We start from the raw sequence: 23776 nt of genomic DNA, 5'->3' as shown, positions 1-23776 counted from the left end.
AAAAAATTAGGTAGGTATTGTAAAAATCTCCAAAAAAGTTCACCAAAACTCACTGCAAAAAATTAACTTCAAGTCATCAAAAACAAAAAACCGAAAATGAATCACTACCATTTTACCAAAAAATGAATTCTAAATCACCACAAAGAAATGTATTTAAAAACACAAATACCTATATCATTTATCCTCCCCCGCAAAAAATCATCTCCCCGTCCTAAAAATAATCAAAACTTGACACAATACTCAGTAATTTAAAATCCAAAATAATTGGAGAAAATTGATTTGAAATTAACACAATATAGTCAACATTAATTTAAAATCACCACAAAAAAATATTTAAAATCACAAAAAGATTCTAAAATACAAAAAAAAATGAAATTCTAAAAATCATCAACAGAAAATTGATTAAAATTACAGCAAAAAACATCCTGGGAACAATAGTTATTTACTTCACCATAAAAAAATTCATAATCAAAAGGAGCAACAAAATGATCTCGATGTACCAAGTAAAATGGTTAATCAAAATAACCAATCAAACAGAGCTTATTGTTACCTTGAAGGCAATTCTGTGTACGTCTAGAAAAAAATTGACTTTGCATGGCATCCTCTGGAATTGAACCACTATAAAAGCCCGAAACTATCCGATGTTCGATTTAGAATCAAAGAACTGTTCCAGTCATATCAGAACTTATCAGCGATGTTCAAAATTGTGTCTCCCTCCCCCCTCAGGCATGCACAGAATAGGCTTCAACATGATGTTATAACCAACTTTATGGCAGGTGGAAAAAATAAATCGAGCCACAAAATATAAAATAAGTAGGTAGGTAAGTGATAAAATTTAAACGAAATAAACATTCTAAAAATTTTACAGCAGGTGATGAAAAATAAAAATTCTTATCTTGATAAACGAATTTACATCGTAATAGGCAACAACACAACATTGAACCTAGATAAAGGGATGTCCCTCTTTTTTAAAAGAAAATTATCAAATTGAAATATGAACTGAAATTTCAATTGCCCTCTTCCTCAACGATTCTCATATTTTATCCGGATGTAAAAATGTTACTCCTCTAAACCAAAACCAGTAGTGTGCTACACTGCTACTCATACAAATACTAAAAACTTGAGAGAAATCAGAATTTTCAAATTTGAAAATGCTTCACCTGTCCTTTATTTTCATTCATGTTAATAAAATTGCATAACCAGTTTGCCGTAAAAACTTATCAAGTAATTTTACCATACCTTTTTTTTTTTTTTTAAATTGTTAAATATGGGGAGCACAAGCGTTCTTACAGACCCCCACCACCTCAACGTGTCACAAGGCTTATATGAGGGGGTACCTACTCTAAAAATGAGAAAGGGAGTGTTGCAGAGAAAATACAACATTTCTGTGAGTAGACAGGTAGCAGTTTATTTTTTCAAACATTATGGAATAATGTTGAAATGTTTTGAATATCTCATAGGTCTATCAAAAAATCTAATGAAATTTATGGGGAAAAACACATTTTATTTGCAGCAGATGGACAATTTCCCACGCTATTAGTTGTATGTACCTTACCTCGTCCAGAACTCTTGGTTTTGGCTTTTCCGGAAATCTCAAAAACACATAAAAAATTTTAATTATGCAATAAAAAAAACACGACGACGTTAATAATTATGGTTTATTTTGTCACCAGTAAAAAAAAAAGTTGTACGTATTTAATTTTTAATCAAAATTGACGAGAAAACGATCATTCTAGTTCAATGATTTTTCTTCTCCAGTGATTTTTCAGCGAGTTAATGAGCAGACATTATAATTACCTACTATTATTGTTTTAAAAATAAAAATTCTCATTTCCGATAACTAAGCCTTAGAAACTTGCTAAATAGTCAACATTTTATTTTAAATGCCTAAATAATATACCCTAAAAAATCTTTTATTGCACAATTTTTTCGAAAAGATACGTTTGAAACAGCATGCAATAAATTTAGTAAAATGCAAAATATTTTTTTCTCTACTTTACCATACCGAGTTGAAAATCGAATTAAAAATTTAATAACAAACTTCATTAGAAAGTTGAAAATCGGTAGGAAAAAAATTAATTAAAACCTCGTTTCTCATTAATATTCATTAGTCTAATTAAACAAAAGTCGCTTAATGAGCAAAAATATCGAGGAAATTCGATACAAGAAAAAAATTCGCTTTAAACCATTTAACTATGTAAATTGGTATACAGCGCGGACTTGGAAGATGATTTGGATAACGAAACGGCGAGAAAAAAGCAATGTCGTAGAAACATCAGCAATTGTTTTCTAATTAAAAGAAAATATATTTCCACTTTAGCCGGGTGAACCGAAAATCGAAATGAAATCTGTCCGGAGCAAGTGTTACGGAGAATGTTACAACGTCATTTGTTGCGTACTGTAAGGCGAAGAGATGAAGAGAGACAGAGACAGAAGCTAGAAAAATGGCGGCAACATTTGCCCCGAAACAGCCATAACAAACGACAAAATATCGAGGTGAAGGGACATAAAAGCAAAAAAAAAAAAAATCGGATACCAAATAAATAAATGAAAAAAAATTCAACATAGAATCACTAGCGCAGCGTTGTGGAGAAATAAAAGCGAATCTTTCTTTTAATGAAAACTATTCGTTAGATTTTTATCTAAACTTACGGAATGCCGGTCTGCGCTCAATCGAATGCCTTTCACTTTTGCCATAATCAACCGAAATGGTCGGAAATGTAATTTATCATTTTCATTATAGAAAATCGGGCTTCGAAGATTACCACGTAAGGTAAGGACGGATGCTGCTTTTTCGCAACGAACGCGACTATAACAGCCTAAATTCAAACCGTCGCATTTTCTGCGTGTAAATTGGCGCCGCAAATCAATCACCGGTGCGTTTGTATTCGTTTGAGTATTGCTTTTTTTCGCTCTCTTTTTGGCGAAAAAATTTTCACTCAATCGACGCTTTAGTTTTTGAACATGCTTTTGAGGTAGATTATTAGGTATACTGAAGCTCTTCTAGAAGAAGAAAAAAGTCATACTTATAACTTATTCAACCTTTTAAACTTCCACATCCATATCAAAATTTCAGATACATACTCGTATTTTAAAGTGGACCCCACTTCTTCCAGATTCGCCAAAAATTATTCAATTCGTTCGTGAATTATTCACCAAAATTCAAAAATTAATCAAATGAATCAATTCGTTCGCGAACGAGTCACTTATACGAATCAATTCGTTCCCGAACGATTCATCAAAAATCATTCAATCCGTTCGCGAATGATTCATCAAAAATTATTCAAATTCGTTCACGAATGATTCATCAAAAATTATTCAATTCGTTCACGAATGATTCACCAAAAATTAAGTAAATGAATCGATTCGTTCGCGAACGAGTCACTCATACAAATCAATTCGTTCGCGAATAATTCACTAACTATTAATCAATTCGTTCGCGAGTGATTCTCCAACTATTAATCAATTCGTTCGCGAGTGATTTACCAAAAATTGAGTAAATGAATCGATTCGTTCGCGAACGAGTCACCTAGAAATCAATAAAATGGATCAATCGCCATTCGGTTGTAAATGGTGCGATTCGATTCGATTCGATGCACGTCGCTTGAAAACAGATCAATCCTACACAATAGTTTCACAAAAACCGAATCAATCGTAACTTAATTGATCCGTTTGCGAATGATTCACCAAGAAATCAATCAATTTACATATTTAATCACCAATCTTCTGTAAATGATTCGATTCGATTGTATTGAGACTTCCTATGGCACGCAGTTCAATTAGGTAGGTACCTATGCATATCTTATTGATGATCATTTCTCGATATTTTTCTTGAGCTGGGAGGAGGAAAAGGGGAGAGAAGTGAGCAATTTGTACGATAGATGGGTAGTCAAAACCCTTATTTTCTAATCCGCAGAAAATTCTCACAATTTTGTATGTTTACTGTCTCAATTTGCTACAAAGACTTGAGAAATTTTCCAGCCTATAATTTCTCAAGTACGAAATACCCTAAATACGTGAAATCTTCAATAACAAAAACAACAATCTGATTCTCATTTATACGATTACGCGTAGTCGATATGATATAAATAAATTCTCCGGCTCGAACAAACGTTATCGTATTATGGAGAAAATACGTTCAGCATGTGACTTTGACGAATCGCCGAAAGTTGGTAGCTTGATAAGAAATGTATGTTCATTAAGAATATTGAAAGTTATAAAATTCTATACCCGCTGCGCTGCTGGTAGCCTAAAATATGGGGAAACGTTTCACGAATCATAAATTTCTATTAGGCCTGTATTAAAGTTCAATCGACGGAATAAGCACCGACATTAGAAACAGTAGAGGAAATTTGAGGAATTTGCGAGCATATAGTTGTTTTTTTTTCGTTTTTCTTTTTCTTTTTTCCTATTCATTTGAAAAATGAAGAAGAGGAGTTGGTAAAAACGGGATAAATTGCATCGAGGAATGTTGTACGAATCATTAAGTTTTATTTTTCGCTATCTTCCGGTTCACTTGAATAGCGCTCAGGTTGCAAAATGAACTCGGCGAATTAATTTTACTCATTCGAAATTGCGGTATATTGTTGTTAATTTAACTCGTTTCTTAACGCGGGCAGATCGGTATCGAATTGTTTATTATTTCGATCGACCTTGAGGCGATTTTTTGTTGGCTTTTTTCTTAAGCATCCGAAACGAATTTAAAGTACGTATTTCAAGTTCAACCTTATACCCTATAGTACGAAATACGATCGCAATGAGAAAGATAACCCGTAGTTTATATTTAGAATGCGACTACGGTTTCAGTGTGGTGTTTTTATTTAATAAAAAAAAAACGAAGAACAAAAGCAGAAAGCGACCGATGCGGAGGAAAAAAAAGGTATACTGAAGCGAGGTGTAAAAGTCATTTTATAAAAAATAAATATTGGTTTATTGGTCGAAGAACAGATTTCCTTCCATTTTGGCGAGAAGATAACAAGCCTTTATTTGAACAAAAGGCTACTCACACATATAAACGAGTTACTAGCCAGAATCCTATCCGGCTAAAACCTTTTTAAACGAATTAAAGGCGCTTTCTAACACGCGCGCAACACTTAAACGGATTAACTTAATGACGCAACGCGTTCACATCGATTGCTTAAAAACTTTATAAAATTAAATTAATCTGATTTTTACTCGTCTTCGAGGTAAATTACATACCAATTCTTCCCCATATGTACCATGTACCCGGTAGAGTGTATACCTATTTTATAGTCGACTGTGTACTTTACTACCTTTTATATTGTAAGCTGATCATGTACATAGGCGGTAATCGTACTTACGTCGAATAATGATACTTTACCAAAGGGTTACTTTTTTATTGTTATAATTTTCAACCGGACATTATGTTTTATTCTCTACGCTGCTGTCCACTTGAGCGCACCAATTCCACGCTCGGTGATATGTCAAGAATTTTAAACGTTCCAACATTTCCTCATATGAGACACGAATTCAAAAGGAATCTTCCGATTGAGAATGCTGTTCGATTGAAATGTTTTCCGAGTTGATTATTTGTACATAATGTAGGTAGAGTTGTCCTACCAGTATTTAACTCGATCGTTGTCAGTGTTTTTCTAAACCATAATACTTGTTTGTTCTTTTCTATTATTTTCAAAGTAGGTATGTCTACCTACTTAGTTTTCGAGTCATTTTCAAAATTACCTCTTAAAATGGTTATTTTCTATGCTGGCTTACTGAATATATTCTAAACACAAAATGTTTCAAAATTTTTGAGATCTTTAAGTAAAAGTTTAACAAATTGAAAAAAAAATTTACCTATGTACTTGAAAAATTTTTTATTTTGTATTTTTTTTTAAAATTTAAGATTCTGCGCTTTTCCTACCAATACATCTGTGTTAGGGGCAATATTTTGAAAATCAGTGGTGCTGATTTTTTTAGTCATTATTACTAATTTCAAAAAATCAAAAAATTTATAAGTTAAGTACTTATTTTTGGATATTTTTCCAATTTTAGTTTGAAGGTGGCAAAAATGCCTGGAAAATTGGCACCACTTGCGTTTCAAAAATATATTTCCTCAGTTTCACAAATGATATGTTTAAATATTTTGGCATAATTAAAGTGAAATTTCTGTGGAGAAAAAAAAGTAGAGATTTGTAAATTTTTAATTGCTCAGTAGAGTCCTAAAAGTGGTCTTGTAGGGTGTCTAACAAAACTCCCAGACAAAAGTCATGACTTTTTCATGAACCTATTTTTTACATTTTTACCGCATAAAAATACCCCTTCCCCCAAATTAAATAAATTGAAACTGCGAGGACATTTTTTTTGATTTGTATAGGCAAGTAGGTATTTCAGTTTTTTAATTTTTCTGATTTTTGAACAAATTTTTTATTTTTTTTTTCATTTTATGGACTTTTAGGGGGTCTAATAAAACTCCCAGACAAAAAATCAAAGACATTTTCATGCTTCTTCATGACCTTTTTTCACATTTTTACCACATAAAAATACCCCTCTCCCCAAAATATTAAATAACTTTAAACTGCGAGGAAATTTTTAAAAATTTTTATACATGTAGGCATTTCAATATTTTTACTTTTCTGAATTTTTTGAACAAATTTGTATTTTTTTAAAAATTTTATGGGCTTTTGAAAATATTTCAAGTGAGTTTCAAGCAAAATTCACGACTTTTTCATGACTTTCATGACTTTTATGACCGTTAGATACCCTATCTTGGATTTTGACAGCAAATACATAGCATAGATCAACGCAGAATTTCAAATATCGTCATTTGGGACTGGGTCATTTTTTCCAAAATAGGTTGGGTAGTGACAGGAGCGAAAACACCACAATTTTTTCAAAAATGTGCCCATTTTGAAGGCTCAAAATCCACCGACACCATTTTTTTCGATCCACCCTGGAAAGCACACTGTGTCAAAGAATTTTCCAATTTGTGGGGTGGAAAAGAGCTTTTGTCTTATCCCTACCAGATATTTTTTTTAATTTTCATTTTGATAGAATTGAAGGTAGATGAGGGTCAGAACAGTGAATGAATTTGAAACTTGAAATAAGCGGCTTACATAAACAGCAAAGCATATTACTTAAGTCGTCGCACTTTTTCTCTATTTTCGTATGAAATTTTGGTCATTATTGTGGCGTTTATAAATAGTGTCGTAAGCTGGAGATCAGCTCTTTTGAAAAATCAACAAACCATACCTAGATTATGAGAGGTTTTTCATTTTCAGTTTTTTTTTTTTTTTTTTTTTTTTTGGAAATTTGAGAGTTGATTTTGAAGTTTTGTAGGGATTATATCAACAAATTAAGTTCATAGAAGTGAGGAGGAAACATGATTCTTTAATGTCCCTGGGCACTCAGATACTGGAATAAAATACATAAGTATATTGGGACTTTTTTCCACGTTTTTAAATACACATGTACCTACAATGTACATAGGTAGTACATACTTTAGTCTTCAAAACCGGTATAATACTTGGTATTTATTCGTTATTTTTACGTTGAATTCATTTAGCGTTAATAAAATTGCCTAACTAGTTCGCCGCAAATACATACGAGAATTTTACACGGGTATGAAAAACATATAGTTTTTGAGGTGGCTGATTCGAATCAGGTATCATAATTAATTTCACTCAAATCTTGTAATTTGAACCCACAGGAGTCGGATGAGGAGAAGGGGTCAATTTTTAAAAATCGAAAATTTTTACATGATTGTGAACATCTGAATTTTCGGAATCACGTAAGTATTTCAATTTTTTATCCATTCTAGACATTTTCTATAGTTTTAATACTTATGTATATGTACATTGTACTTATGGGATCGAATGAAAATTCGTTGAACTTTTTTGTCTTTGCCTTTATAGATAATATGTACCTAGATTATGAAACAGATTCATTTATCAGTCAATCATGTTGACCAAATACAAACAAGTGCATGCATCGTAAAGCATACCGGAATGTCATTTTTCCATGCACGAAAATAAAAATCGTTTCATTTGCCACAAACCATTTCGTTGAACGACTTCGGTGGGTCGGTGGAGTGACAAGGTAATGTTGGTTTTTCTAATTATAGTGAAAAACCAACGGTACAGTAAACAATGAAGACTCGTTGTTTTAAGAAATAAATACAATCGACTCGCTGTATTCACGTCACACACACATACATACACAAACACACACTTGTCCATTATTTATCTAGATATTGATACAAAAATATAGAAGAAAGAAAATGAATCCCCGGGAAAAACTACACGTATTAGCAAAAAGCTGGTCATTTTCAATGAACCATCGTGGTTGATTATCGCATGCAATCGCTCAAGTTTCATCGTGTTCCTTAATCGGTTAATCGTTCCAACAAATCCAAATGAAACGATGGATGCAGCGATGATAATGCTGCGTAAGTATACCAAGCATATTGCTTAAAATCTGAATAACTTATATGATGAATGAAAATAAAAGCAATTTAAAGCGTTGTTTCGAAGGGTGAATTTATAGCATTTTAGCGTCACATGTACGAGTACGAGTAGGTATTACTTGAGCATGCGGTTATTCTCGATATAACGAAATTCTCGCGTGAATTGTGTAATGATAGTCGTGGAAATTAATTCACTTCATCAACTAGGAGCGAGGCGTAGAAGAGGCGTTCTCAGTTCATCGTTACGAGAAAGCGTTTTAGCAAATCGACTGACACTTTTTTATACAAACACCTATTTCAAAACCTAACACAATACGGTTTCCATTTAAACATGAAAAGATTCTATTCTGTATATAATTATAGAGAACGGAAACCACCGTGAAAGTAATTATCGCGGTTGTAATGAGTTTCCGTGAGCTTTACCATGTCTTGTGCGTGTTCAGGAAGTTCTCAAATGCTAATCTACGTGTACCTACGTATGGTACCTTAATTGTACCACGTCACCGAGTGCGTTTCTATTGGTTCCCTAAGAACAGATCAATTTGCAATTTTATCGCTCGATTAACGAGTGAATTTCTCATCGATGTTTTCCGTTACAATAAACTTATTTCACTATTAGATTATTGTTCAATTATCTCGTATTGTTTCCAGATTTACTAAATTTTTATAAAATGATTCGATTATCTAACTGATTTTTTTTTCAATTATTGTGCTATATTTGAATTCAGAACCACCGAAATTTAAAATTTAAACCCCACGCGCTGAAAATATTTAATTATTCCCGAAAAAAAAGTCAAAAAAGAAAATAATCACCCCTTTTTCACAAAAAAATATTTTTCACCCTTCCTTTTCAAATTTTATACCAAGGATACCACTACCCTGTGCGCATTGCAGATATTGGGGAAAAACAAGAAAATGCGAAAATAAAAAAATCGACACGATTTCATTTTCAACCAGACTTTCAGCCGAACAAAAAAAAACAAAGCTACAAAGCCCCTACTTTAATGCGCTTTTAATAATGTTTCAGTTCTCGTTTTGTTTTTTCACGGCGGCATGGCGGTAACCATTTCTTGGTATTATTATAAATGTGCGTTTTCTTATTGTGTATAATGGCGTATTAACGCGAAAAGTTGGAAATAATTGTTTTATGAATCACTTGGGCATTAGCGTAATCTGCGTTGATAAAGTTTTACGTTGCTAGACGAAAGTATAATTACTAATAAATGCAATACGTATTAATATAGACGAATGTATGATCATTATAATTATCAATTAAATTCTCTTGTACCTACATTAGAATTTATTGGTCTTTGGTTTTTTGGCGTTCGCTTGTTTGTACTTTATTTACCATTTATTACGTTTATCTAGCCATGAAGTATACTACTTTATTACTAACGCCATTCGGGGATTTCAAAATCATACTGTATAGGTAGTTAGGTACAGGGTGTGGGCTACCCTAATAAATAAACTTTCTCTGAGTAGAACTTTAAAGGGGTTGATGGGTTGTGCTCACATCAGAAAATGTTGCTAGTGTTGGTCAATTTCAGCCTTGCGCCACTCAAAAATTACAACCTGGGTATAGAATTGTAGGTACTTTCAGGCCATGAATAACAAACACCTATCTAAAATTTTTCAAGAAGGTCCATCATTGTGGTATGTGATCAGCAAAGACCATATAAAGCGAAATATCTATAAAAAAAAAAAAAAAAAAAAAAAAAGGGAAAAGGGTTCAAAAGTTGATCATTTTCACTATTTTTTTTTAATCTTCAATAAATGTCTGTTCACACAATATTATTAAGATACAAGGTATTATCAATATTTCTTGAAAAAAAAAGGTGAATTCTTTTCAATGGCAAACACTTTCGGCACAATCAAGTAAAAAATTAGAAACATTTGAATAATTATAAATCTGCTAATTATTATGATTTTTTCTTCAATTTCCATCTTTCAAAACTTAGGTACTGTTCTTAAAAAGCAGATGGTGATTTCCACACTTTAACCAAATTGAACGAAACTCATTCAAAAAGCGAGTTTTGATGCAGATAACCATTTCCAATTTTTTTGAATTTACCCTCCCAATCCCAACCCAAGTCAATATTTTCATCCTTGGGGGGGAGGGGGGTTGAACGTAACCCTAAATTTTTCATATCTTTCACAGAATATAGGTCACTAGGTAGATAAGTGCATATTATGTGAATATTTCTCAAAGAAAAATGTCGCACATTAGTCAAAGAAAAATGTCGCACATTCGTCAAAAAAAATGTCGCACAATCGTCAAAGAAAAATGTCGCACAAGGTAACCTGACCAGTAGTTGACCCTAGTAGTGGAAGTCTTGTAAAAAAGTAGCTATCATTTTGAAACAAAAAAACTTGGGGTGATGAGCAAAGCACCATACGATCACTTTTTCATTATAATTCGTAGCCACGCTTAAATGACTTATTTTGTTGTTTCTTCTTATCATTTTTGTAATTTCAAGGTCAAAAAGTAAAATAGTAGTGGATCACAAAAATCCAGTAGTTGATCACTTGATAAATGTTATTTGAATAAAAGAGAAGGGCGAATATGCACTGAGAGAGAAATATGAATGTGAATAACTGGAGTTGAAGTTGTTTGTGTGAATTCGGAGGTGTTTTAATGAATTTAAGTTGTTAAATCACAGTGATTAACTACTGACTAAGAACGATTTTTCTTGTCTATTAGATGATCAGTGGCGAATTTATCCACAAATTTTGTGTTTTTAAAAATTTCAAATGAATAGTTAGTATCGCTGATCTTTTCTCTTTCGAAACATAATAAATTTTTTTCGAATTTTTGTTCTTACTATGTGGTAAAATAATTATTTTGATAGCACTTCACTAAAAAAAATGTTTCAAGAATCACACTATCTTTAAAATGCCTTGAACATGGACACTTAAACGCACTAAAATTCATATGATACGTATGAAAAACAATCAAATAAGTTGGTGAAACTAGTAAGAACATGGTCTAGAATAAATCTGTCAACATTTTGTGAAGCTAGTTTCCAAATACTTTCAATACTGCACATTTTTCATGCAATGTGATCAACTACTGCCCGCTGATCATCTACTGGTCAGGTTACCTCATTTAGTTTTTGAAGAAGCTGGGGCCAACTTTAAATACCTCACTGATCTGAATGAACTGCCCCCTCCCCCCGCACACTCAAGAAGAATCAAAGAATTTAAAAATAAGTGAACCGACAAGCCAGTTTTCAGGTACTGAATTTAATTTTTACTTGCATTTTTTTGTGAATTTTTACTAATTCAAATTTGACCTTTCACATACGAAGCATCCCAGCCAAAAGATAATTTTTTGAATTTCATTTTTAAATTTTTGACAAATTAGAAATTTAAATTTGACCATAAAATTAAGTTGAGAAGCTGTTTATTTGGTTTATGATTTATTTTTGACCTGTCAAATAGATTGATCACTTTGAGTTTGTTCATTGCCATCAGCTGATTTTTAGATTTTCTTGGTGTTTGAATCTCATTTTAATTTCATATTTCTATCTGGATTTCGTCATATTTTGATCCTTTTCATGTCAAACAGGTACTTGAATAATTAGAATTTCTAAAAATTTGTCATAAATCAAAAAACGAAATTCACCACCTGAAATTGATTTTTGATGTATTTTTGAATTCTCTATTCAAATGCATTCAGTTTTAGATTCATCCCCCTCCCCTTCATCACGCCTACACCTTGAAAAGATCCGAAAACCATAATTATGACGAACAATTCATTTTCAAAAAGACGAGTCAATTAAAGAATCTCGAAACATAGAGATTTTGTTTCATAAAATGAGTCTAAACGAACTATTTCGACATACATATTACCTCTATTACTTAATACATCGCAATTTATGAATTAAATTTTTTCATAACTTTCCAGCTTAAATTTTTAGGAAATTTCAAAACATCTAATGCATAAAATTTCATAATTTACACCTACTTGAACTACTCGTATTCGTTTCATACATGTTGAACATCGTGTTTACATTACAAGCTAAAACTGTTTCCACGATTATCGTTATTCAAAACTTAAGACATGAGACGCGACGACGTTCAAGTTTATTTCATTCGTACATCCACGTACACTAAAAATACGAGTAAGTTAACTCGAGTAAAAATCTCGTGTACGAGTATATACCTTTCAACTGTATTTAAAACTTTCACGTGTACACGTTGCTAAACCAAAAGATCGTTTAGCTATAAGTACACAGCACAACGACTGAAAAAAAAACCAACAGGATAAAACGGTTAAATATGTTTTATTTTATCTTCCGACTTGATATAAATAATCCGAACCGCAAATCCGTTAATGCATTTTAAAACGTGCTAACGAATGTAAATTGCCTTTTAAAATGAGTATTTCTTTACACAACAATAATTTAATTACACTTGAAATAATGTGTGCATTTTAGTTATTCATTTGAATGTAACAAATGTTACGTTCACGGTTTTAATTTACGTTCATCCCCCCGAGAGCCGGTTGTAGGTGCCATGCTATTTGGTCTCCGCCTCGTTGCTGGTACCGTATTTTCTTTTTTTCTTCAAAGGCTTACAAAGACTATGCGGATTCAATGAGAAGCAAAGCGGTAAATGTAATTTCACAGCGGTACTCGCAGAGGCGGATACAAGTATTTAAACAGGCTTGCAAACATACAAAATGCTCCGGGCAAAAATCTGGCTGAACTAAATTTTTGTCCTGCCAACTTTAGCCTACCTTATTTTACTATAAATTCCTCTTTCATCCACTTGTTCGAAAATATCATCGTATGCATGATAAACAAAATGAGAATTTACCTGCATTTTTTTTTGTCTGAGCAAGTTGAAAAAGTAATCGATTTGAAGTAAAAAAAAAAAGCTTGAAAAAATATATACTCAAGTTATATATAATAAATCCTAGAAATGATATTTCCACAAGAATAGACACGAATAACGTCCAAGTACTTATAAGGTACGTATTTAATTTCAACACAGAAAAATAACCGATTTTCACGATATCTTAGGATAAGCCACAGATAACTTTTTTTTTGCAATTTTCGCACTATAAAATTTCTCATTCTTCTGCAAATAATTTATATACCTAGGTATCTACTTGGATTTCTTATTACTCATAGAACCTATTCAGGTCACAAAAAATTTCTCAAATAGGTAGGCTTATGTATCTGCTATTTTTTGGAGTAACAAATTTCCTAATTTGACTAAGAATAAAAGCATTCCTTCAAGAAAGTCGACACAATTTAATAAAAACGCCTTCTTGAAATCCAATTAAAATATTTTTCAACCGTTTAAATTTATGTACCTATCTCTTGACACATTGAAATTTTTCATTTGGTAACAATGCACCGGCTGCTGTGCTGTGGTGACGTCAGCAGATACCCTTTTTTCTCAACTTAACGTTACACAATTAAAAATTTTTCTTCCTCATGTAGTTTTACTTAAAAATGAAAAAATCCGTTTGAAAGTGTTTATCTTGTTTTTTTTTTCGAGTGTGGTGTGACTTTTAAACTTGATTAATTATTTAACCGTGAATTGGCACAAGCTATACTTAAATCCAAGCATCTGACATTCAATAAGCTATTATTTTGTAGACGAACTATTTAAAAAAAAAGAAAAAAAAGGCAAACCTGGACAAGGTGGTACCTACCTACTATATTTTTCGTGAAATATTCATTTATTTTTGGGCAACTTTACAGGTGTCCACTGTCCAATTAAACCTCTGAAATATGTAATTTAGATTTTAGAAATGAAAATGAAATTCAGTTGATTTCCAATTTTTTTTTCTCAAAGCATTCAGTTTGATAAAAAACTGATATGATAGGATCTCAAATATGTTTGATGAAAAATTTCAACCTACGAAATCATAATCTCCTCTCTTCTTACGACACAAAAAATTGTAAGGTTTCAAAATTTTTGAAACGAAAATTCTTTGAGAAAAATAATTGACAAAAAAGTTAAAAGTTCACCATTGAACAGTTTTTTTTTTGAATTTTTTAAATCTTCAAAAATTCACAAACGTTTCAAAAACGAATTTTAACACTCGAAATTTTTGTTGCGGACTTTCAAAATGCACACTTTCCATTCTGCTTGGTTTCGTCCAAATCAGAGAATGCTAATTTAAAAAGTTTATTCATTAGAATTAGAAAATAAATACCTACCTACCTACCTACCTACCTACTTATTACATGTTAAAAATGTTTTTTTTTTTTTTTTTAAAAAAGAATTTGCTCTTGCAATTGTTTTGGTTCCTCAGCTCTTCAGAAAAAAAATGGAGGTATTAAAAATTTTTTATTGCAAAAAACGGTTCTTAAGAAAAATTCAAGGTCTTACCTTTTACAAACAAAAACGAAGAGAAAACGATTGAAAACTTGAAAACACAAAAAATGGTGTTCTTCTTTCGTAAGTTCATTTCATTAAAATTTTCATCGAGTTACGGTTTTTTTTTTTCATTTTTACGAATTACACTTATTGTATGCATTGTAATATTCACATCTTTCAAGCTCTTAATTTTAAAATTTCAATTTCCATTTAATGCGAAACTCTACCGTTGAAACATTTCAAATCCCCGATCTTTGTTTAAGCCCACAACACACCCACGATCGAATTACATATTTCTAAAATTTCTCTCGAAACCGTTCCATTCATAAATTCTCGCCCTACTGCCTTCGATGTCGATACTGAACTTAATCAAAACCACAGCCACGTTGGAATTTTAAATTACACCGTTACAAAAATGTTTATTAATAAGTATAGCAAATATTTCTCTAGCGACTTGTCACAGCGAAGCATACGCGGTGGTTAAAAAAATGAAATCTTTTGTTACTCGATCATGAAAATTTAAGGTGGTAACTCGGCGCGTAAAATGTCAAAAACTTGGCAGGCAGTTTTTTTTTCGTCTTTTTAATTCGAGGAAATAATCAACGCAAAAAGACAGAATAATATTTTGATCGTTGAAAAATATTTTTAATTAAAATTTTTCGCTCGGGTACATTCTGGCGGATGTATTTTTCGTCGCGCTGCAAATTGTAAAGTAGGTTTGAGTTGCCGAGTTGCGATTAAAATTTCATGCCCGACGAAGGTGAATCACCTGTTGATTTCATTGTCTCGCAGCGTTTTTAGAGGGAAAAAAAAGTTTTAAAAAGTTTTGTAAATGAAAAATTTAACGAAGTTTTACGCCTACGGTAACGTTAAAGCGAGCATTTCCGATAAAATAACTTTATCGAAAATTCTTTGAATATGTTACAGAGTGCCTCGTGTTAACGTAATTTTTATAGTGAAAATTTTTACCTATTTGGAAAAGTGTAGGATTAAGTAGGTTTAGTTGTTTAAACAAGTAAAGCTTAGAGAGTATGGCAGAGAAGTGTACACATCTACCTAGCTTTTAAAAGCCACGAAGCAAGCAGAAGGCTCTTATATATCGGTCAACATTTTTTTTTCATAAATCATGCATCGAAATTTTGGGAACTTTAGGCCCAAATATTTCAACTGTGAGCACCGAAGCTACATTTCCTACTCGTCTTACGTGATTTTTTGCAGAAACTTGGAGAATAACTCAATGTTGTAGTAATAGCTTTAGAGAATTAAAAAGAAAAAAATAACATTTCAAAATGTTCTACGTTATTACAATCAAAATACATGATACGTATGTATACGAATTCTCTGAAAGTGGATTAATGGTAAAAATCATGCGAACACTTTGGTCATTAAACATTTTCATTTGAAAACGTAAATTGTTAATTTACATGTTTTGATTGTAATTTTCGACGTTAATTGCTGAAATAAATACGAAAATAACAAGCTCGGGACAGTAATCATTTAAGAAAAGGTGGCGAGATGGGCGCGGTCAAAAAAAGCATAAGTATAATGTACCCAATTATTAGATCTCTAAGCTTAACACTAAGTTACACTATGCGAGTGGAATTAGATGGAGAAACTCGCTCATTCGGTATATGTGTATTTTTCGTGACTAGTGGCATTTGAAAGTGAAATTTTGTTAAAAGTTTCAACTTCAGACTTTCACCTTTATTTGAAATAAACCATGTATAATCGCGATTAAACCACTGTAATTGGTTTTCGGCGATGTGATTTGACGTCATTGCCCCAAGAAGTAATAATGTTCGTAAAGGGCGTATAAGCAACCAACTAAATACCAAAGTCAAAGATTGGTATTTTTGTGAAATGATTGTTTGTTTGGTTTGGTGTAAATGTACCTTTATTGAACTTTCAGTCTGATTCATTTTGCGAGTAATTATCTATCAGCAACCGCTAAATTAGAGAAGGAAAACTTTCCATGTAAATTACTTTATTTCATTTCTTCGGTTTAATTTAATCAGCAGGTATTTAAAATACCTGCTATACTGATTGTGAGAATGTACGAAGCTTTTGCTAGAACTTCAAATTTTTCAAAATAAAATTAACCGCACTCTTCGAACACGAGAGTGTCATCTAAAATCGCGTGAAGAATTTCGATGAGCCATCGAGTCAACGACCTCCATCCTCCGAAAATTAATCATTTCAGCCGTGAATTAAAAAATTACCCACGTAGTAGGTAGGTACAACGAACAACAGTTAGTTGATTCTACTCGTAAAACCCAAACGCATACAATTGAAAACAATCTTGGTAACCGTGTTGCGGTCTTTTTATAGGTAAACAAAGTACCTACGTATAGCAAAAGCTTTAATCATTTCGTGTAGTCTACGCGGTAGGCGTATATTGGTTATTTAATGCGGGCCTTTTATGTTATCAATCGTTTCATTTATGCATAAATAATGTCTCGATAATGGTTAGGTATAACTTACCGACTACGTTGAGGTGTATAAAATGGCTTATATGCGGCGTTGTACTAATCTGACATTCGTATATTCCAGAATCCCTTAACTGCGGGTACTTCACCATTAATGTCCAATTTTCGGCCGACTGCGGGTCGTTTATAGCTCTAAACCTTTGATCGCTGGTGTACGTATATCTTCCGACGGTTAAAAGATGGATATCTCTGTGCCGTACCCACGATACCTGCAAGCAAAACCATACCGCGCTGGTAAGTTGGCTATAAGATCAATTTCAACCATACGCTCACGTTCAGACGTCAAACTCAAATCTCATAACCGGTCGATCGCAGGTATAACGCCGTTTATGTCGCGTTCCTTTGGTGTTAATAAAATTGCCTATCTGATTCGCCGCAAATACATGTAGTACGAGCTCGAGCACTACCACCTCGTACCCTGTCCGGCTACCTTACATAGGCGTTGTAATGAAACTGATGTAACGTCGAGTTTGGGAAAATTATACATACAAGGTGTCCTATCAAACGCCTGTCATGTCATACTGTAGGATTATGTATAGATATCTAATGAATTCTTCCTCACACTTAGTTTATAGTAGCCCAGAATCAGAGAGGAAGCCCAATAGAAAAGAAATTTTCAGTATAGATTACGACGTAATCTTTACAGCTCAGAAAAAAAATTTACCTGCCTATTCAACACAAATAGCCAGTTTTGAAATTTAAGGAAAGGAACTAGGTATAGATTCAAATTTTAGTGAGCAAGAAATTCCAATGACTACGCTAAATTTGACGTTCAAAATTTGAAAACATCAAGTTTTGCTCCGAAAATCGGAATTTTTGTGGTTTATTTATAATCGCTCATAATATGTAACATTACTTTTTTTTTTTACATTATAGGGATTTATTTGAGGGGTTCCATGGAAAAGGGGCTTTAGTCAATTGTTTTTGTTTTTCTAATTTTTACAATTCTGAATATATAAAAAAAAATAATAATTCATATTCAGTGATATTGAAGTGTCCTTCCATAAAAACGAATTGGAGAATGTTTGCTTATAGAAAAATTTTCTAAGACTAGGTATTTGAACTTGTAAAAATCAGCTTGAAAAAATTGACTAAGGCCCCTTTTCCATGGAACCACTCATTTGGAGCAGTTTTTGATTCATGTCAAACTCATTAAAAATTTGTTTACTTTAAAGAAATCCTATGTCTGAAAAATCGAAAAATCCATAATTTGATGAAAATTGAAACGTACTGGACCAGTAATAAGTTTGGCAGAGGGGTGGGGTTAGAAGTTTTCAAAACTTGGAAAAACTTTATTTCATTCTTTTTCTCATAATCTGTTGTTACCTTTTTTTCGAGCTCTAAATTAAGATGGTGGTACAAAAATTTTGAAAACTATGAAAATTAATCAATAAATTTAAAATTATAGGTTCACCAAATAGAGGTGTAGGTTGAACCTACATAATTTTTTGCTTGAAAAATCGTAACGAATTGGAATAAGAATTACCTATTTGCTGTGAGGAGGGAGCATGTCTTTTTCGCTCCAGCCAAACATTTTTTTATTTCTTGGGCTTTCCTTCTCCATTCAACTAAAAATATATCCCAACCAACAGAAATTTTTTTCGTCAAAAAAAAAACACACAAAAGAACGTAGAAAAATACACCATCAAGTCTATAATTTCAAGAGCTGAATTTCATTTCTGAATTTGAGAGAAAAAAATTGAAACATTGTTCATTTTAGGGCCAATTTTTATGAAAGAAAAAGAATAACAATTTGATTAAATTGAGATACGTAAAAATACATAAATTAATGTTTGACTAGGGGGCTTCGCCCCCTAGGTCGCTTCGCGACCCAGACCCCACCACGGCTCGCGCACTCGCTTCGCTCGTGCTGCTCGCCTTGGCCCTCGCTTCGCTCAGGCCTCTCGCCCCTTCGGGGCTTGCTTTTTTGACAACTCAACTCATGCCCCATGCCCCTTACTTCGCTCGGGCTGCTCCTATATGCAAATCAGCTAAAATATGTCAATAGCGAATTCTACTCTGGTTCTAAAATACAATTTTTAAAAAAATCAAATTTTTCAAGAAAAAAAATCAAGTTTGAACAATATTTGTATCAATTTCTATGAATTAACGACATTTTTTTCTCAAAAAAACTTCCGACTATTCACTTCAGATTTATATTTGGGGTGTTGAATTACTCTGGTATAACTACCTATACTGACTTGACATCATCATTTTTTAAGAGTAAAATTTCTGAAATTCTATACGTAAAAATTGGGTAGAAAAATAATTGAAATTCTTGTAAAATTATGACATAAAATGAGTAGGTAGGGGAGTATGCTGGAGTAATTCATTCCTATTAAATGAAAATCTGAGGTAAGGTAGTCAAATTTGTATCCCAAGAATAGAAACCCGTAGCTATAGGCGGGACGTGACTTAAGCCATTGCCCAGCCCCCCCCCCCGCATGTGAAAATTTGAAATAATACATGCAATAATGAACTGTTTTTTCGTTTTTTGAGGACCCATTTTTTTCAAAAAATTTTGTTCTCACTTCACTTGAGCTGTAATTGCACCTTCATTTCCATAAAATTACCATACATTACGAAGGGTTTTTATAAAATTACCTCTAATTTCGATTTTTCATGCCTAAAAATCTGGTTTTGCCCCCTCTCTCGAGAGAGTTCTGGCTACACTGTACTGAACCCTTCCTCTATCTTCACTTCAACTTTTTTACAAACATTTGTTCCAGTTCCACTAAACATTTAAATTTGTACTGTTGAAATAAAATTCTAACCCAAAAATGATCTCAAGTGCAGAGCCTCCTCTCCTTTTTATTTTAACAGACACCACATACCAGTTTTTAAAAAATGAAATACTAAGACGTAGGTATAGCAATGAATGCCAGTCCTATAGGAGAAACTGCTTTTTTGGAACTCACAACACAACAACAACATTCCCTCCTCAACACCCCTATGCTGTAAACACGCCCACATAGCAACGTTCTGAGTGTATTGTTGTCCGTGCGCATTGTATTCTGTAAAACGTGCATTTTATACACAATAGAGAAAGTGTTTTTTCAATTTTTTCGGCCCTTAATTTGAAAATTTCCGACTTTTTTTCTTGATGACATATCTACACGTCAAAAGGAACGTTTTAAAAAAAATGTTGTCGAAATCGGTTCAATAGAAAAGGCTGGCGGACTCTATCAAGGTTTCTATTCGAAATTCTATTGTTTAAACACAATAGAAAACGTGTTTTTTCAATTTTTTCGGCCCTTAATTTCAAAATTTTCAATTTTTTTTTCTTGATGACATATCTACACGTCAAAAGGAACGTTTTAAAAAAAAATTCGTTGAAATCGGTTCAGTAGAAGAGGCTGGCGGACTCTATCAAGGTTTTTCTACACGATTCTTTTAATATATATAGATTTTTACAGTTCTACCTAATATTAGACCTAAAAGCTCGATTGGTGGTATGTAGTTTTGCACCATTTTGGATTCTCCAGCAGAAATTTAGATTTTCCGGTATTGAAAGAATACAAAATTTCAAATTGGTCTTTTTAATGACAAATGTTTCCAAGTATAAAAAATATGAAAATCAGTACCTTTCCAGAAAAGTTGAAAAGAGGAAAACGCAACGTTTGCGGCAAGCATAAATTGTTTTATTGAGAGAGATGCTGAGCAATGAGTAAACTGTTTACGAATGAGCTGCTTTCACCTTTTTCTAGAATTTATCAACAATAGCTGGTAAGTTCCAAGATGTAGGCGATTGTTTATTAAACAACCTAATTTCAACTGAACTGGGAGATGACGAACTGATGTAGAAGTTCTTTTGTGATTAAATTCATTCACTGTTTTGTTCACTCGATGAAACATTATGGAGGCCATAAAGAAGAACAAAGTGCAATCATATTGATTTAAAACTGTAAAATAAATGAAATTATGGCATCATAAATGTTTCTATGATGGACTAAACATTGTAACGCGGAGAGATTTCACTGAAGCAAACACGGACATTAGTCTGTTAGCACAAAATTCATAATTTAAAAAAAACAATTAAAAAATCATTAATCATTTGTTTGTATGTACATCAATGTTATTTACATTTGGTACTTACCTAATACGAAGCATGTAAGTAAGCACGTACGTATGATGATATGAAAAATTGAGAATGAATTTTATACAAAAATGTGCTGCTTGAGGAGACATTGCAATATTTAGGCTAATCACATTTTGTTAGATTCGTACAGACAGTAGATTTGGATAAAATGTCTTCAAACTGTTCATATCAGTTGTGCTTGTATATTATAATAATAGAATTAATCATGCATCCAGCCCGCAGCTTATCTCCTGCCGAATTCAACGCTTTTCAAGGGTAAGAATAGACGATTTTTATGATGTAAATTTTTATAGAACTTTCTCATCTTTCAGTGTAACAAAACTTTTCAGTAAACCTGTTGACACGATGACTAAGGACGAGCGTGACAGAATATGCAAAAACGCATGTACAAAGATGGGAAACTTTAATTGTGGTTCAGGGTTAACATCTGAGCTTATAGACTGCAAGATACATTATGGAAAAGGGGCTAATGACAATGCTATGGGTAAAGTATGTGAGTGTAGAACACTTGGCGGTACTCACCTTTTCGCTTATGGCAAAGGACAAACGCTAAATGGTGTCTGGCGTTATTTAGTTGATCCTAGCATTACTCCTGCAGTATGCCATCACAGTAAAAATATCAACGGACCTTTATGAATGTATAATTTATGCCGTGCTTTTAAATAATAAATACAATTTATTTTATTTTATCCCAATGAGTAGATATGCGTATAGGTACTAGGTACCTAGACCTACCTAATGATATTTTAGTTACTTTATTTTTTCAAAAAAACACAGTGGGATATGTGATTAATACAATCACAACTCTGAGAATCTTTTTCCAGTTACCTATCGTAGTGTTTTGAGAAATGCATTTAACAAAAGCAAGAAAAGTGTATACTCTTTCTGATTCATGTTTTTAGGAAATTGCCCCAAAATCTTTAAAAGTGTGGATGGACATGTTACACAAATCTAGGAGTCTTCCATTCATTCAGGTCACAATCCTACTATCCAGCGTTGAAGCGATTCGAATCACGATTCTCTGCCGTGAAAGAATCGCGCACTGCAAGAATTCGAATCCATCTCAAGGGAGAATCAACCCTTCTCAATTCCATGCGATTTCCTGCACATTTTATGTTATAAATCAATGACCAACGTAAAGCTGAGCGCGCAGCTCAGTTTATCTTTTAAGATTGATAAGATATATGATTTTTATTTGCTATGCGATTACGTATATTTTTGTTCTCTGAGAGTTCAGTTATTAAACAATATTCAATTCATCGAGTCTCTTGTTATTCGTCTATAGGTTATGGGCCCAGCACGCTTCCACTGCGCCTGGAAAAAGAAAAATCAGAAGGTCATCTTCATTTTTGCAAAATTGATTGCAGACGAATGTATCCAATACGTCAAGGATAAAACTTATGCAAAGGGTATCTGGACTACACTCATGAACGTTTTTGAACGACACAGTTCCACCAATCAATATTTAATCCGAATGCAGCTGTCAAAATTAAAATTGGAACCAGGTACGAGCCTATCGAAACACTTTCACGAATTTGATGAATTAAACAGACAATTGAAAATCTGCGGTACAATTCTATCTGAGCCAGATGCGATCATTCAGCTACTTCATTCTTTATCTGAAGACTACAAATCCATCATTCAAGTTATTACTATGATGAATGCGGATGATTTAACTATGGAGGTGGTCAGATCAAAATTATATGATTTCGAGGTGCGTTCAAAAATTGACACTGAAAGAAATCCGACAAAAACTGATAATCAAGTTTTCATGGTTCCCAAATCCGATTTCCGAAAGAAGCAGCGTTTTTGTAAATGGTGTAAAAAACCGGGTCATGTGATTGACAATTGTTTTGCCAAGAAAAATCACAAATTTTCAAAAAATTGGAAGCCAAATCATCACTCTACAGCCAAATGGGAAAAATGTAAATATTGCTCTCGAACGAATCACAAAAGTGAAAATTGCTACCGAAAACCTGAAGAAGAACAAAAAAAAAGGAACAGTGCAATTTTTGTAATCGTTTTGGTCATGCCGCAGAAGCTTGTCGTCATCGTATCAACTGGCAAAATCGAGGTAATCGCAGCAGTAATGTCAATGTCCTTGTCCATGATTCCACCTCAACCGGAGCAGCTGAAATACAACATGCAATTTTTATGGCCGGTGAAATATCTTCATCCTCCGATTTTTTCCTGGATAGTGGAGCTACAGATCATATTGCCAATGACCAGAAATTGTTCACTACCCTTCAAAAATTCGAATCCCCAATTCTGATCCTGGTTGCCAAGAAAGGAATTTTTTTACCTGCCATTGGAAAGGGAACGATCAAAGTCGTCAGCAACGAAGGAGTTCAATGTGATTTGGAAGATGTCTTGTTTTGTCCAGAAAGTCCATTCAACTTGTTGTCAGTCCGTCAAATCACACGTTCAGGA

At 33.0% G+C, this 23776-nt stretch overlaps 1 protein-coding gene across 5 annotated transcripts in view; it reads right to left on the bottom strand.

Moving 5' to 3' along the window:
* Positions 1-23776, bottom strand: part of LOC135836127 (uncharacterized) — a 407464-nt gene that overhangs the window by 72111 nt on the left and 311577 nt on the right. For all 5 annotated transcript variants that reach the window (XM_065350756.1, XM_065350754.1, XM_065350757.1 and 2 more), the window contains one exon: positions 17243-17456. In XM_065350756.1, the coding sequence (XP_065206828.1) occupies positions 17243-17456 (214 nt within the window). The remainder of the gene's footprint in view (positions 1-17242; positions 17457-23776) is intronic.

Source organism: Planococcus citri, chromosome 2, assembly GCF_950023065.1.
Source record: "Planococcus citri chromosome 2, ihPlaCitr1.1, whole genome shotgun sequence".
Classification (NCBI taxonomy): Eukaryota; Metazoa; Arthropoda; class Insecta; order Hemiptera; family Pseudococcidae; genus Planococcus; species Planococcus citri.
The sequence above is the reverse complement of the archived record's forward strand: the minus strand, read 5'-3'. Positions and strand labels throughout refer to the sequence as shown.